Source organism: Lissotriton vulgaris, chromosome 1_1 (assembly GCF_964263255.1).
Source record: "Lissotriton vulgaris chromosome 1_1, aLisVul1.2, whole genome shotgun sequence".
Taxonomy (NCBI): domain Eukaryota; kingdom Metazoa; phylum Chordata; class Amphibia; order Caudata; family Salamandridae; genus Lissotriton; species Lissotriton vulgaris.
In genome coordinates this window covers 1,291,307,575-1,291,322,996 of record NC_141685.1, presented here as the reverse complement: position 1 = coordinate 1,291,322,996, position 15,422 = coordinate 1,291,307,575, and the positions used below count along the sequence as shown (strand labels likewise).

The window sequence follows — 15,422 nt, the reverse complement described above, 5'->3', positions numbered from 1 at the left end:
TGGAGAGTGTGCCCAAAGAGAGATGCGGCAGAATGGAGTGTGTGCCAGTGTGGGTATAACCTACAAAGAATTCCCATGGGTTAGAGGGGCCCAGAAAATTTTGCTCAGCAAATGATCAGTCTCGGGAGAGAGAGACAAGATATATATTCACCTACTACCAACAGAGCTCCACCTGGAAAGTAAATTGGAAAGTTTACAGGTGTAAACATTAATTGCAAAAAAACAATTGCTGCAACATTAAAGCTGCAACCGGTAGTTATTAAATATGCATTTATATAGTGTTTGGAACAGGAAAGGCTGATCCATCCTAAGGGCTCTCCTTTATGTGTAGGGTAAGAAGGTAATCTTAAAAATGCAGCTGCTTTAGCCCAAAACATTTGTGCACCGCACAAGTAAATTCAATTTCGGGTAGATGGAACATGGTATGTATATATATATATATATATATATATATATATATATATATATATATATATATATATATATATATATATATATATATATATAATATATATATATATATATAATATATATATATATATATAATATATATATATATATATATAATATATATATAATATATATATAATATATATATAATATATATATATATATATATATATATATATATATATATATATATATATATATATATATATATATATATATATATATATATATATATATATATATATATATATATATACCCTGAGGAAAAGGACAGGCACATAGTGACATGGTGACAAGTTAAATAGTGTGCCTTTATGGGAAGAGCTCTGAGATTTCTGAGGAGAGTCAGTGCCCGAGTGCATGACTCATATTCTGCAATAACGAGGTCAATGAATGAAAGATGGACTTTGCATAGGACAAAATGCAGGATAAGGCCTCTTTGTGGTGTACAGTTCAAACATTCTTAATCTTGGAAAGGCATTGGATACCTGGCCTTACCCAGATTTGCACAACTTGCTCAGGATGGCTATTACAATCTATCAACAGACAATAGCAGAATAGTTTAACATCCTTGAATACTCGTGAAAATAGGAAATGTTGATGTAAAGTGGCAAAACGGAGTTTGAAAAGATACAGTGGTCGAAAGGAAAATAGTTTGAGTGTAATACATTCATACAGAGCACAATAAGGCAACATGTCGTCTCTAGGCACGTAATAAAATATTTAGAACATTAACTGGTGGGAATAAGTAATAAGAGGCATGCCACAGGAAGTTATTTTACCAAGCAGGATAACAGACCATTTCCGACTTTGGTTCCAATGCCTTTTTGAAGTCTCTAAAATGGTGTTAAGCTTACCTCATCCAATTTGACACGCTTTGTAGAGTGAGTCAAATTCAACAATACACAAATAAAACTACCTGCTTATAAGTATCCAATGGTCATGAGACTACAATTAGACCTCACAATAGTTAAACATGACGTTCTTAAATGACACTCGTATTGAAGGTTGATCGACTTCCCTCATGGGCTGAAGGGCCGATCTTCACACCAACGTAGTCTCAGACATGGTATTCATAGAACAGGTAAATGGCGAAATTGACGCCGCTCACAACATCTGGCACAACAATTTGAAGGTTAACAATTGCTGGATTATACCAATGAAAAAGCATGAAGACCAGAAAAAATGGTGCAAACTACACATTGACTTCAGGGGAACACCTGTTTTTTCCAAGGCCTTCACCCTAAGATATCTTCTCAGCTAAACTGACAAAGTCAGCAGACAGAACAAGCGATATATTAAGCTGGTTCTTCAGACTGTACGGCACTCACAGACTTTACCAACTTAAACAAGTATATATTTTCAAGTCGTTCAGGTCTTTTTTTTAGTATTCACAACGGCTTGTCAAAGCCATTTAAACAAAAACTGTTGAAAGAAGCTGAACCATGAAAGCTGTGCTGCCAGCTGGGTAGTGCCAAGGGTAGAAGCTCTTTCTCCTCTCATTTTTCCATGATGAATGATGGTTGTTTTCGCCTTTGTTGTTCCTGTTTGGTCAGCACCAGTCCAGAGAGAGCAAATCGAATGCACCATGCCTATCAGTCACAAGTCTCAGAGTGAAATCCCTACCCAAACCCTGCAAGATCTGCAAATGATCACATAGGGTCTGGATGGTACCAAATGTTTACAAGCAGTTTCAAAGCCAAACCCATTTTAGGGAGTGTTTCATACGATGACTAACAAAATAAAAATAAAAAAATAATTTCCCTCCATTTTATTTCTCGGAGGGCAGAAGGCATATCCTCTGGCAGGAGCTTAATTTGATAACCTATGTTCAAATGAAGTAATAAAGACCGAGGAAAAGCTGAGGAAGTGCTGTGGTAGACCACCGGAAACAAACAGATGGTATGTAAAGACATATAGGCAGTTGCAAGCCATAGCAGTTGTTGGGCACTGTCAAATAACTGGTGGCTCTTGATTTATTGGTCGATTCATTAAGTAGCCTTTCACATTTTGAAGACAATGTGGGGTATGGGGTGAGAAGGAGGGTCCTCATGTCTTTGTATTGATGGAGGTCTATCAGATTGATTATGGAAAAATAAGCTGACAAGACCCACTCTGATGGAACATACGAGCTTTTATCACCAGCTCTGTCTAACCGTACTCAAACCTCAACCCCACATGTTGAAATGCACTGGATAACACAATGATTTTTGGTTAAGGAGGCTCTACCAACAATGCTGTTTAATTGTCAACTATCTGCCAGGAAGTGAGCTGAAGGTAGTTTCAAAACACTTTGGAGACAGAAGAGCTCCAATGGCAAGTTCTGCTTTCAGCTTCCTATCCGTTTTCTAAACGGCAAAAGTCGTGTCACTTAAAGGACGACTACAATAAATGAAAGTACATGGTAGTGATTCAGAGAGGCAGAGAGGGTGCACAAGCCGCACTGAGGGACACAAACATAACAAGTGTGCGGGCCAGCAATGGGTGTTCGAGATTTAGAGTGCCAAACAGACCTGGTGAAAGACAATGACCATATAAATTTAACGGGTAAGAATGTGAGAGGGTAATAGCAAGAGAGTAGTTGACTTAGTGTTAACATAAGGGATACCTGAAGTTGACCCTCCTTAAGTTGTTCTTGAATGAAGTCTGTTCTTACTAATATAAATCCAGACGATTATGTCCGCAAGGGAACTGCCACTCCCCTTCCAAACTGTAGTCACATAATATTTCAGATGATGTGTAGGTATCTATCTAAAAAGCTCCATAGCTGCCCTTAACTCACTTAAAATTGATGTATATGTTTCCATATCTAGCCCCATTGTTCAGAGGCTTCGTTATTACATCTGTCTCTAAGGCAGCAAGTTGGAATTAGTTCTATGTCACATGCCCAGGAACATCATCTGCCGGCAGACTGGGACTGTGGAGACATGATGACATGTGATTGTATGGGCAAGCTGAGTTCTGTCCTATGATTTGCCATCTGACTGAGGACGGAGGTTGCAACGGCTTCGGCAGCAGATCGGAGGCCATTGGAAGAGGCAGTAACTGAGCTGTGCTGGATGACTGGTGCAGGCGACCCCGTGGGCTCGGAGCTCTCCTTTGGACTTTCTGTTTATTGGGAAGAGAAAAAAAGCAAATAAATGACCACACCTTCTCCTTACCCCCCACTCTCCCAAACACTATTATCTTAAGACTAGCCATCAGCATCCACACCATGGTGAACTTTAACAAACCATTAAGCACTTTACTAATCCAGCAAACTAAGGGGTAGTATTCACACAATTACACAACATTCCACAGAGCACAAGGACAACAATGACTCCGGCTTCAGGCCTGTTTCATTGGTGAAGTATAACCCCAGCATTTTCCATAAAATTATGCATTTGGTGTATTTGCCATACAATCCATCATCTGCATAATTTGCACATATTAACCTAAAAAAGTTTCTAATGGATTAAAAGTTACTGATAAAGTAGCCACACGTTTTGCCATACAGTGGACGGCCGTTTGCAAAGGTTGACTAGTCACCCTTCAGTTGCTTGTTGCTGTATTTTGGTGTTAAACTGGTAGTAATAAGATGAAGTCTGTTCCTTGAAAGAGTCAACATGTAAAAATGGCAAAATATTGACCTATAATAATTAGCTTTTCATGCCGCCTAATTTGGTCCTTCCCTGCTGTATAATTCCTTTGGCCTTTAGTACAATATTGAAGTGTGTGTGGGGAGCGGAATTAATGGTCTATATTCTAATAGCGAAGGCAGAAAACCTAAGCTTACTGGCTTAGTTGAACAAGTTACTTACCTTTGGTAATGCCTTATCTGGTAGAGACAGGATCTAGCTGCAGATTGCTTACTTTTGAATTGTCCTTAGGCTCCAGGCTAGAACTGGAAAACTTTTTCAGCAGTACCTCTGTACTTCGTTAGAGGGTGTTGTGCAACTCCATAGTGATGTCGACCACCGGATGGGACATCAACGGAGTACATAAATGCCCCTTCCAAAAGCGCTGACGTCACTTTCTTCAGAGACTAAACTCCGTACAAAAAAGGCAGAGCCACTTAAAGAAACTGGTCAATGAAACAGTGTGCCAATGAAGAGATCTCTCTGACTCTCTCTCTCTCTCTATCAATACAGATGTATCTGCAAGAAGGAGTATCCCAATATCAAGCTGGAGGAATATCCCAATATCAAGCAGGATATGAAAGATAGGAATAAATCAGCTTGCGGGGAGGATGGGAGGGTTAGTAAGGAATCTGTGGCTAGATCCTGTCTCTACCAGATAAGGCGTTACCGAAGGTAAGTAACTTGTTCTGATAGACATCTAGCCGCAGATTCCTTACCTTTGAATTAGATACCAAAGCAAAAACATTCTCGGAGGAGAGCCTGTAAACTGATTGGAGCAAAATCCCAAAATAGAAATAGCTGGAGTCTAGCTGTAGCATAAGAAGAAAGATGAGAACGGCTGCTCTATACAAGTATTGAGCATCAAACAGGTCAGAAATCCTGCTGATACTTTCTGGGTAAAAGGAATATTCAATTTTATTAACATAATGAAGTGCTATTCGAGAGTATATGTGTCTACATATCAATGTTTTTATTTTTAATATGGAGATTTTTAAGGAATTACGAGGAACTGCTTTGGGGTTTTCTTTTTCACCAAACTACACAAACATAGTAATGAGGGTGGTGGGAACAGAAATTTGCCTGTTTACCAGAATATAACAAGTACACTGAAAATACAATATTGTGGCTGTGTTTTATTGATGATCTCTTTTAAATTTGGGACGGTACAACAAAGGAATTTGAGGAATATTTGGCCTTACTCAATGAAAACTCAGAAAATCACATTTTTTTCATTTGAAATAAATCCCAATAGAGTAAACTTTTTAGACACTGAAATATTTGTGCACAATGATACATTACAAACTACTTTACATAGGAAAGAGACCGCAACAATATTTTACATGCAGAGAGCTTTCATCAAAAAAATCGAAAGGGGAATATCCCGTTTGGGGAGTTTTTAAGAAACCACAGAAATTGTTAGTTGGATGTTTGAGAAACAGTCATGAAACACAGAAAAGGTTCAGCAGCAGAAAATATCCAAAATAGGTAATCACTGCAAGACTTCAGAAAACAACATCGAATAAAAGAACTCAGATAATTCATAGATCAGGAGTGATGGAAAACAAATCAAATAACATAATAAGATTGAAAACAACGCATTCTGCAGAAACTAATAAACTATCAAAAATCTTGGAAAAAAACACTGGGGAAAATTAGAAATGGACTCCACAGTAGCCGAAATAGGTGGAGATCATCCCATCATCACATGCAGAAGGGCACCAAATTTGAGAGACAATCTTACACCCAGCCACTTCAAAACGACTACCAAAAAATATGGCCAAAGCCTGAAGGTTTCTTGTCCTGCGACAAAAATGCAAAGCATGTAAAATTGCAGTAACAAGAAACAAAAACAGGATGGATAATGGCACGATGTGGAAAATAAAGCAATATATTAATTGCAGAAGTAAGTTTGTAGTATACGTAGTATATTGTCTGAGTAAAAAGAAATATGTGGAAAGTACTACAAGTGAATAGAAATTAAGAATTTTGGAACACATCAGCGCCACATCAAACAGGAATCGCAGTAATGCAGTTGCAAAACATATGGAAGAAAACCATAACATCAACTGGGAAGAACTGGGAACAAATTCCAATGTCAGACAGAGCAATCGTGAAAAACTGTTAAGACAAAAAGAATCAAGATGCATCTCATCGCTGAGGATGTTGAATCCGAAAGGTCCCAATCAAAATGAGGAACTTTATGTACATCTATAATGAAATTAAGAATAACTGTAGAAGTTCTTCTGCATGAGTGACAAATCAGATTACTTGGATGCTATACTATTCAGTAGAAAATGAAATGAAAAACTTTGAGATAAAGAGATAACCTACTAACTGATTGAATTGAAATTAAAGTTTGGTGACTCTAAATGGAGAAAATAACCACCAGAGGGTACAATGCAGAGAAATAAGTCAACAATAAAAATAAATATCCTCTGGAGGGTTGACAACTGAAGCATAAATGAAAATGAATAAAGACACTGGAAACAGGAAGAATAAAAACAAAAAAACTAGGCATAGAGACGCGCAGTTTATAAGAACATAGCCCACATGAGGGCAGAGTAGATGTTTCAAACAGAAAGAGGAACATGAAATCGAAACATGGATAAAAACAATGTGATTTGCACAAAACTGGAAATTACTGAGAACTGCAACAATGCCTTCGCTGAATTCCAGTGATAAACTTTTTTTAATCCGGTTTATTTATTCACAACAGCTAATTTGCACAATTATCGTTTGCATTTTGTCGCATAATTATCACCAAGTCACAGTCACTTTAAACATTCCTTATCACTGACTGTTGCAAAACCACAGGAACCATCATGCATTGCAAAATGGAATCTGACATGGGAAATGTTACACAGGGTTGTTGGGAAGTAACCTGTGATCAAGATCTGTGATGAGACCGAAATGCCTTGGGTTTATTGTATTCACAATAAAATTACAAGCAAGAGAAACCTGCCGTGAGTGTGTCCTCTTTTTCTGGTGCTCCGGCGCCAGGATTTGGAAAGATTACCAGCATGGTCCTGCCGGGGGAGAAAACGCACCAACGATATTTTGATCACCTTCTGTCCAAATTGGGAACAGCAAAGCGTGGAGAGAGGCACACACATACATACATACAGAGATATATGGAAAATGCTACTTACCCCGTATGCATCTGTTCTTGTCATGCATAGCTGTGGATTCACATGCTTTGCATAGTCTGCCATCTAGTGTTGGGTCCGGATGATAGCGCTTTTTTTTTTGTTCGAAGAAGTCTTTTCCAATCACGAGGTAGGCGACTCCTCCTTTCGGCGATAGTGCGCATGGGCATATGCTCCACTGTTAGATTGTTTGCCGTAGAGGGTGATAATGGAGTTAGTAAGAGATGTCCATTTATACAAATATCTAAGTAAGAAATTACTGCAACAGGTATAGGTACCCGGGAGGCAGGTGGGCGCATGAGAATCTACAGCTCTACATGACAGGAACAGATGCATACTGGGTAAGAAGCATTTTCTGTTTAAGGCATGTGAGATGTAAATCACATGCTTTGTATAGACTATACAGCATTTTTCTCCCAAAGCAGTGGCTATTCTGTAGCTGTTGCAGTCAGAAATAGTGTACATAAACTGCTTGGCACACACTAACTTGCTGTCTAGCTAACAAATCTACACAATAGTGCTTTGTGAATGTGTGAGGTGTAGACCATGTTGCAGCTTTGCAGATGTTATCTATGGGTCTATTCCCTAAGAATGCCATAGAAGCCCCTAGTTTGCGTGTGGAGTGCGCTCTAGGGGGAATTGTCAGTGTTCGTTCGGCTTTTGTATAGCATGTCTGAATGCACGTGACTATCCATTGTGCAATGCCTGATTTTGATATAGGATTGCCTTTATGTGGTGGCGCAAATTCGACAAACAGTTGTTTTGTCTTGCAGAAAGGTTTTGTCCTTTCTACATAGTAAAGTAGTGCTCTTTTAAAATCTTAAGTGTGCAAAGCACATTCTGCCACAGAATCTGGTTGAGGGAAGAACACCAGCAACTTAACAGATTGGTTGATATGAAAGCCAAAAATGACATTTGGTGGGAATTTAGGGTTGGTCCGAAGAACCATTTTGTTTTGGTATACTTGTCAAAAATGTTCTTCTATGGTTAGTGCCTGAAGCTCACCTACACTCCTCAGTGATGTGACAGCTATGAGGAAAGCTACCTTCCAAGTGAGAAATTGCAGTTCACATCTATACAATGACTCAAAGGGGTGGACCCATCAGTCTTGTGAGGACAATGTTAAGAATCCACAATGGAGCAGGTGGAAGTCTTGGAGGAATCATTCTTTTAAGTCCCTCCATAAGTGCTTTAATGACAGGCACTCTAAAGAGACAGACGTTGTCTTTTCTGTGGGTATGCAGGGTATGCAGCAAGATGTAAGCGTATGGAAGGGTACGCTAAATTGGTACGCTGCAGATGTAATAAATAGCAAATTATGTTTTAAACTGAAGCATCCAACGGATCGATTTGATTGTTATTGCAGTATATCACAAATCGATTCCACTTTGCTGCATAGCATGCTCTTGTGGTAGGACGTCTAGCATTTTTGATGATGTTCATGCAGTCTGCTGAGAGTTTAAGGTAGCCAAACTCTGAGATTTCAGGTGCCTGATCGCAAGATTGAGATGACTGGGATCTGGATGTCTTATCCCTCCGTAGCTATGAGTGAGAAGATTGGAAGTGAGATGTAGTTTTTGGTGAGGAACTACTGAGAGCCAGGCCTGGCCCGTGCAGGGCGTTATACCGGGTGGTGACGTAAGACGGGGGAGGGGCAGGGTGGGGGTTTTTAAAATGCGGGATATGGACTATTAGAGGTAAGTAACGAAAAAATAAAATAAAACAAATTTTGTTGCCTACGCTGCATCACATTTGGCGATGCAGCGCGGGCAACGAAATGCGTTTTATTTATTTATTTTGTTACTTACCTCTAATAGTCCATATCCCGCATTTTAAAACCCCCCACCCTGCCCCTCCCCCGTCTGACGTCACCGCCCCGGTATAACGCCGTGCACGGGCCGGGCCTGCTGAGAGCTCCAAAAGGGTTGTGAACCAGGGTTGGCAGGCCCATGTGGGAGCACCTGAGATTAGTGTCAGGGACACCTGTCTGAGCTTCCAAACCACTAATGGAATGAGTGGGAGAGGAGGAAAACTGTAGACAAATATCCCTGACCAATTCATCCAAAGTGCATTCCCTTTGGATAATGGGTGTGGATGCCTGGATGTGAAACTTGGGCATTTTGCGTTTAGGTTTGTGGCAAGCAGATCTAGGTCTGGAAAGCCCCACATTTGGAAGGATAGGAAGAGAACTCGAGGGTGGAGTTCCCATTCGTGGATCTGTTGTCTTTGACGATTGAGCAGATCTGCAATCTGATTGTTTACTCCTGGTAGGTGTTCTGCAAGGAGAAACATTTTGTGACGTGTAGCCTGTGAGAAGTTGGCCTGGCATATGATGTTCACTATTCTAGTGAGCACCTTGCACCAGTCCAAACAACCCTTATGGTGATGGTTGTAAAGTCAACCTTATAGACCAGCTATCCTAGAGGTAGCATGGACAGAGCAGTCTTAGGCTAAACTCATGAGGGCATGTGAAGCCAGCTGTTTTACCATATGCAATCCCTTTAATACCAAATGAAAGGACACCACACAGGATATATATTCAAAATATATATGTATTTATTTCTAAACAAACCCCTGAACTCTTTATGAGCACAGAAGCACAAGCGCAAAACAAGTAACTTAATAGAATATAGAAAAGTTGCACAAATATGGATAGGCCGGGGTGGCCCGCTAAACCATATACTAAAAAAGTGGTACAAGTACCACGTCACGAACAATGGTAAGGCCTAGGACCTTGGGAATCGCTGGGGCTACACTGAGCTAACAATAGTTAGGGAGCAGGAGGCCCACGGGATGCGTGTGCAGGGTCTAAAGGCACACACGTTCACACATAGAAGTCAATGGGTGCGTAAAAATGGAAAGTTAAAGGTTTGGGAGTCTTCAGACTGGAGTAGAACTTAACCACTTGAAACTAGGACACTAGGAGTGTAAACATTTACAGGAGCACCGTAGTACTCGCGTTACCTAACCCACAGGAAGCAGGTGCATAGGTCCCAAGGTGTGTCGGGTTTCGTCGTGGAGATCTATGGAGCCTTGGAGAAAAGAAGCTGCAGGCGGCCAGAAGAGAAGAGTCTGGGTGGATCGAAGATGAAGAGGACCTGAAAGCAGAGGGGACAGAGTCCGGTCACTAGCCAGTGACCAGGATGGAACCAGGTGATGTCGCATTGCAATCAGGTGCTGATGGGAAGCTTGTCTCTGCAGCCACGTGGACCAGGAGTCATCGACGACGACCAGGAGTCAGGCACGGACTGTCCCACGAAGGCTCTCCCTGTCGGCGGTGTCGGCTTCAGGATTGGAGTCAACAAGCCTTGGCAAAGACAACCCACGCAGGATACGATGTAGGCTTCTTACTCAGACCAGCAAGGTCTGAGGGGCTGCTTCTTTTGAGGGAAGCAAGGGCCAGTATGGAGCAACCAGACCAGTGGTGTAGTTTCAAAGATTTGTCGCCAAGATAGCCACTAGCCAACGGGCAAGTGACCGGGCAGACGCGTCGAGCAGGAAAATGCAAAAGGGCCCCACGCAGAACTCGTGGAGTGTGCAGGGCTGATCTTTGGTGCAGATGCTGCTCGGGGCTGGGGCTTCTCAATCCCCAATGCACAGCTTCGAGGAGGCCTCGGGGGCTGCACACTTAGCAGGTCGCAGACTTTTCAAGATGGCCGGTCCCACGTCTCTCGTCGCCTCCACGGGTCTCAGCTTTGCAGGGACTATGGTTCGGGCTGTTGGATGTCTGGGAATTCTGTTCTTGTCAGGTTCTGGGCTCGGGCTCCGGCGGCGGCAAAGCAAGTTGTCGATCGATGGATGGTGCCTGCTTGTGCAGGGTGGTCACTCCTTGACCACAAGGGAGATTCTTCAGTCTTCTTCTTCCAAAGTAGAGTGTTGAAGGTCCAGAGTTTCGTTTCAGTCAGGATAATCTAGAGTCTCTAGACTCAGCTCCTACCTATATACCAATCTTAGGGGCTGGATTACCTGCTAGGTCCCTCCTATGGGTGAGACCAGGGAAGGGGGTGGTTACACCCCTTTCCCTTAGTCCAGTTTCGTGCCAGAGCTGGGGCTGGAATGCCTCAGCACCGGTTTGAACTGGCCTATGCATGGGACACCTAGTGTGCCCCAGGCAGTGTCTCAATCCTTTCAGCCCTCCCTGTCCCAATACACAAAGTCCTGTCTGGGGTGGTGCTAGCACCTCCCAAGGCAGGAAACCTATTGTCCAAGCCTCCCTCGCTGGAAAGACTCCCAACAGCAGGAGGTCAGACTTGTGTCTGTGGCAGCAGAATCCAGTTTGCGATTCTGAGGCTCTGGTTAACTTTAACCGGGAAAAGTAGGAACAACATGTCTTCTCCCTCTAGAAGGGTGGAATGCTAGCCCCGTCGCCAGAACTGGCGAGGGGGTAGTATTCCAAATCGTATGACACCTTACTCGACATGTTTTGATAAAGCCAAACCATAGTTAGCATCTGACCGCGAAGTACATAATGCATTTAAGAGTATATGGTATGGCAATATTCTAGAACAGCTATAAGGACATGGTTCCGAAATCTGTAGACCGGCTCAGCTCATGCTAGAGCACCATCTCACATAAAACCAAGCACTCTGCCTCCAGGATTGTTAAGGCCTGCCATAGGAGTGACTTATAGGTGTATATGTGTCTAGATATAAGGTTAGATATAGGCATACTATATCTAAGCAAGGGGTGATTACACCACCTTGCCCCAGCTGAGTGATCAGCCAGTTGTGCCAATTTGAATGGCCAGCCAGGGGTGGCAAAAGATATGCTGCAGCCCCTGGTAGGCCTTGGATGCACCTATGCCCTGGGTACCTATAGTACACTGTACAGGGGCTCATAAGGTGCTCCAGAATCCAATTGGTAATGCACCTAAAGTACATTGTAGTGAATTTAGAGAGAGAACAGCTGGGCTGTGGGTCTGATTAGCAGGCCCACAGCCACATTAAGTCGAGAACCAGTGAAGCACAAAGCAAAAAGTGGGGTGACCATAGGAAAGCAGACCCTACTCTCCTACATAGCCCATCTCCAGATGGTCTGTGCTAGTTGTGACAGCTGGAGAGAGTGTGTCCCCCCCACCCCCGTTTTTGTATGTAGTGCATTGCTGTCCTGTTGTCTGTACGGATCAGGACATCTTTGCCTACTAGATATACATGAAACGCTATGAGCACTAGAAAAATCGCTAGCAGCTCTAGATGATTTATGTAAAGCTGCTTGCTTTTGCTGCAGGCTCCACATGCCCTGAATTATATGCCTCTGGGGATGAGCTCCCCAACCAGTGAGGGTTGTGTCTGCTGTTAGCACCATCTGTGGAACCTGGTCGATGAAGGGCTGCCCTTCTGAAAGGTTCTGTGTATTCCACCACTGTAGAGAGCGATGGTTGCCGATGTCCACCAACACCAGATGCCGGTGCTAAGCACTCCTGAAGGGGAAACATCTGGAGTCTTGTGAAAGGGACTATAAGAATGTAAGACGCCATTATCCCTAGTAACTGCATGAACACTCGAGCTGGCAATGAGTATTGAGGCTGAAACTGACAGAGTAAAGTTAGCATGTTGGGGATTCTGGCCGGATTGGGGTAAGCTAAAGCCTTTTTTGTATCTATTGTGGCTCCCAGATACACCTGTGTGTTGGATGGTTGTAGATGGGATTTGGGCAGATTTGCTGCGAATCCAAGATCGTGGAGCAACTGTACTGTTTTGTGAGTGTGACGTAGACAGCTTTTTTTGTGAGCTGGCGTTTATGAGCCAGTGGTCCAAATATGGGAAGACGTGAATGTGTTGTCTTCCTGGATGAGCTGTGACTACTGCCAGGCACTTGGTGAAAACCCTGGGTGCAGTAGTTACTCTGAATGGGAGCTCCTTGAACTGATAGTGCTGGCCTGCTACTACAAACCTGAGGTAAGCAGGGTGTATTGGGATATGGAAATAGGCGTCTTTTAAGTCCATAGTAGACAGAAAGTCGCTTGGTCCGACTGAATGCACAGATTTAGTTCTCTGAAGTCTAGTATAGGCCTAGAGAGCCGGGAATTAAGAATTACAGGGAGTATACACCTGCCCCTTGATATTTTGATGGGACTGGTTCTATAGCTCCTTTCTCTAACAGAGAGAGAACTTCTTGCTTTAGAAGGGTAAGATTTGCTTGTGACAATGCGTGTGATCTTGGAAGAATGTTTGGGGGGAGTGTCTATAAGTTCCAGGCAGTAACCATATTGGATAATTTGTAAAACCCATTTGTTTGACGTGTTTGTGTTCCAGACAAGGAGAAATTGTGAGAGACGTCCCCCGACAGGAGTGGAATGATTGGGGGTGACGGAAGGAAGTCACTGCTTGTTATTTGCGCGGGAAGTGCATGAAGAGTTGCCTCTGCCTCTTCCCTTACCATTGTTTCCTCTAAAACCTCCTCTGAAATAGCCTCTTGATAAGGACGATTGGTTGTTGCCCTTGTAAGAGGAGGGATTTTCTGTAGAAGTATTTTTGGAGCCACCCCTGTAAAAGGAGCGATGAAAGAACCCCTATTTGCAGGTAACTGCAAAGCCCCCATGGACTTTGCGACCTCAGTATCTTTTTTCATCTTTTCCAGTGAGGTGTCAACTGCCGGACCAAAGAAATGCTCTTTTTCAAATGGCTGGTTGAGAATAGAGGCATGTACCTCAGGTTAGAAACCTGAAATTCTTATACATGCATGTCTGCGTAGCAATACGCTGGTATTTACTGCGTGGGCTGCTGTGTCTAAGGCGCACTTGATGCAGGTATCGGTGATAAGTTTGCCCTCCTGAACAAGATCATTTGCCTTAGATTTATGTTCATTAGGCAGAAATTGCATTAGTTTTTTTAACTCATCATAATGAGCCCTATAATATCTGGCTAACAAAGCCTGTGCAATAGCGATGCACCACTGATTAGCCGCTTGTGAGGCTATCCTTTTGCCAGAGGCATTAATTAACTTGGACTCCTTATCAGGAGGAGGTGCCTCCCCTGCTGTCTGTGAATTAGCTCTCTTGCGAGCATTGGCAATCACAAGAGAGTCTAAGGGCAGCTAACCCTTGTTGTAAGCATAGTCAGTAGGTGCCGGTTTATATTTCTTCTCAACCCTAGGCGTGGTGATTCTTGCTCTTACAGGATCTTTGAAATCCCCATCTCTGTGTTTAAGCATCCCCTTAAGCATTGGCAGTGTATGGCTATTTTTTTTTTTAGAGGAACCTAGGGTCTCAAACAAGAAGTCCTCTTCTAAATCCTCCTCGTGCAGTTCCACCCTGTGATAATGAGCTGCCCTGTTAAGAAGCTCAATGTACCCTATATTGTCGTCAGGTGGTGATGGTCTGGACAGATATAAGACAGGGTCATTATCCGTGTTTGGCTCAGTGTCACAATCCTCCCATGGGTCAACATCCTGTGGCCTATCCTCATCCCCATCCCCTTCATCCTGTGGGTCAGGTGATAGTGGTGAACTAAGGGGTGTGATGACTGAGGATTTGTGGGCGAGGGAGGTGCAATATATGGTGTTGAAGGTTTAGTCCCTATATTTTTTCCTCTTCTGTTGGCCCATTTTCCTTTTTTCAGGCAATTTGCCATGGATATGACCAGCGTCTCTGTTAATAACCAGTTCTTTCGGTTTCGGATCTGAAGGGGGAATGTCGGACCAAGGCTTTTTTGGTGGAGTCTTTTTGTCTCTGCTTGCCGTTTTCGGCATCAAAAGTTTCGGCTCCGAAGTCTTCAGTACTGAAGATTTAGTCTTCAATAAAGATGGAATGTGAACCACGACATGCTCTGATTTTGGCACCAAGGATTTTGTTTCGAAGCCGGCATGAGGCCAACTTGAGTCTGAGCCGGAATGCTTCTCTCTGTGTTTTGGCGCTGGGCCCGGGAGCTCAAAACTTTTTGTTGGTGCTGAACTTGGCCCGCAGGCAGAGGACGGAGCGGTGACTTTTTGGTCTTGTGTTGTTGGGGCAAGGGGTCTTCTGTACTCACGGTACGCTGACCCGGTGTAATTAGAGCCTCTTCTTCCATGTCGGGGTAGGCCACGGAGATGTGTTCTTTTTCCATGGCTCCTTGAGCTTGTTTTTTTTCTTGGTCGTAATCTTTGAAGATGTTAGGTACAGAATCGCCTTGGTGTTGAATCTCGTGACGTCGAGCCCGACGGTCAAAGAGCATCTTCTTTGAACAAAACGATCGGCACGCGTCGCAGTACTTCTCGTCGTGTTCCGGGG

At 43.0% G+C, this 15,422-nt stretch overlaps 1 protein-coding gene across 2 annotated transcripts in view; it reads right to left on the bottom strand.

Moving 5' to 3' along the window:
* Positions 1 to 736: 736 nt before the first annotated feature.
* LOC147749014 (cyclic AMP-dependent transcription factor ATF-7-like) overlaps positions 737 to 15,422 on the bottom strand; it is a 730,865-nt gene continuing 716,179 nt past the window's right edge. The window contains exon 12 of one of the 2 annotated variants that reach the window (XM_086965250.1): positions 737 to 3,558. In XM_086965250.1, the coding sequence (XP_086821376.1) occupies positions 3,347 to 3,558 (212 nt within the window). In that variant the 3' untranslated portion in view covers positions 737 to 3,346. The remainder of the gene's footprint in view (positions 3,559 to 15,422) is intronic. The other variant, XM_086965259.1, reaches the window with a different exon arrangement.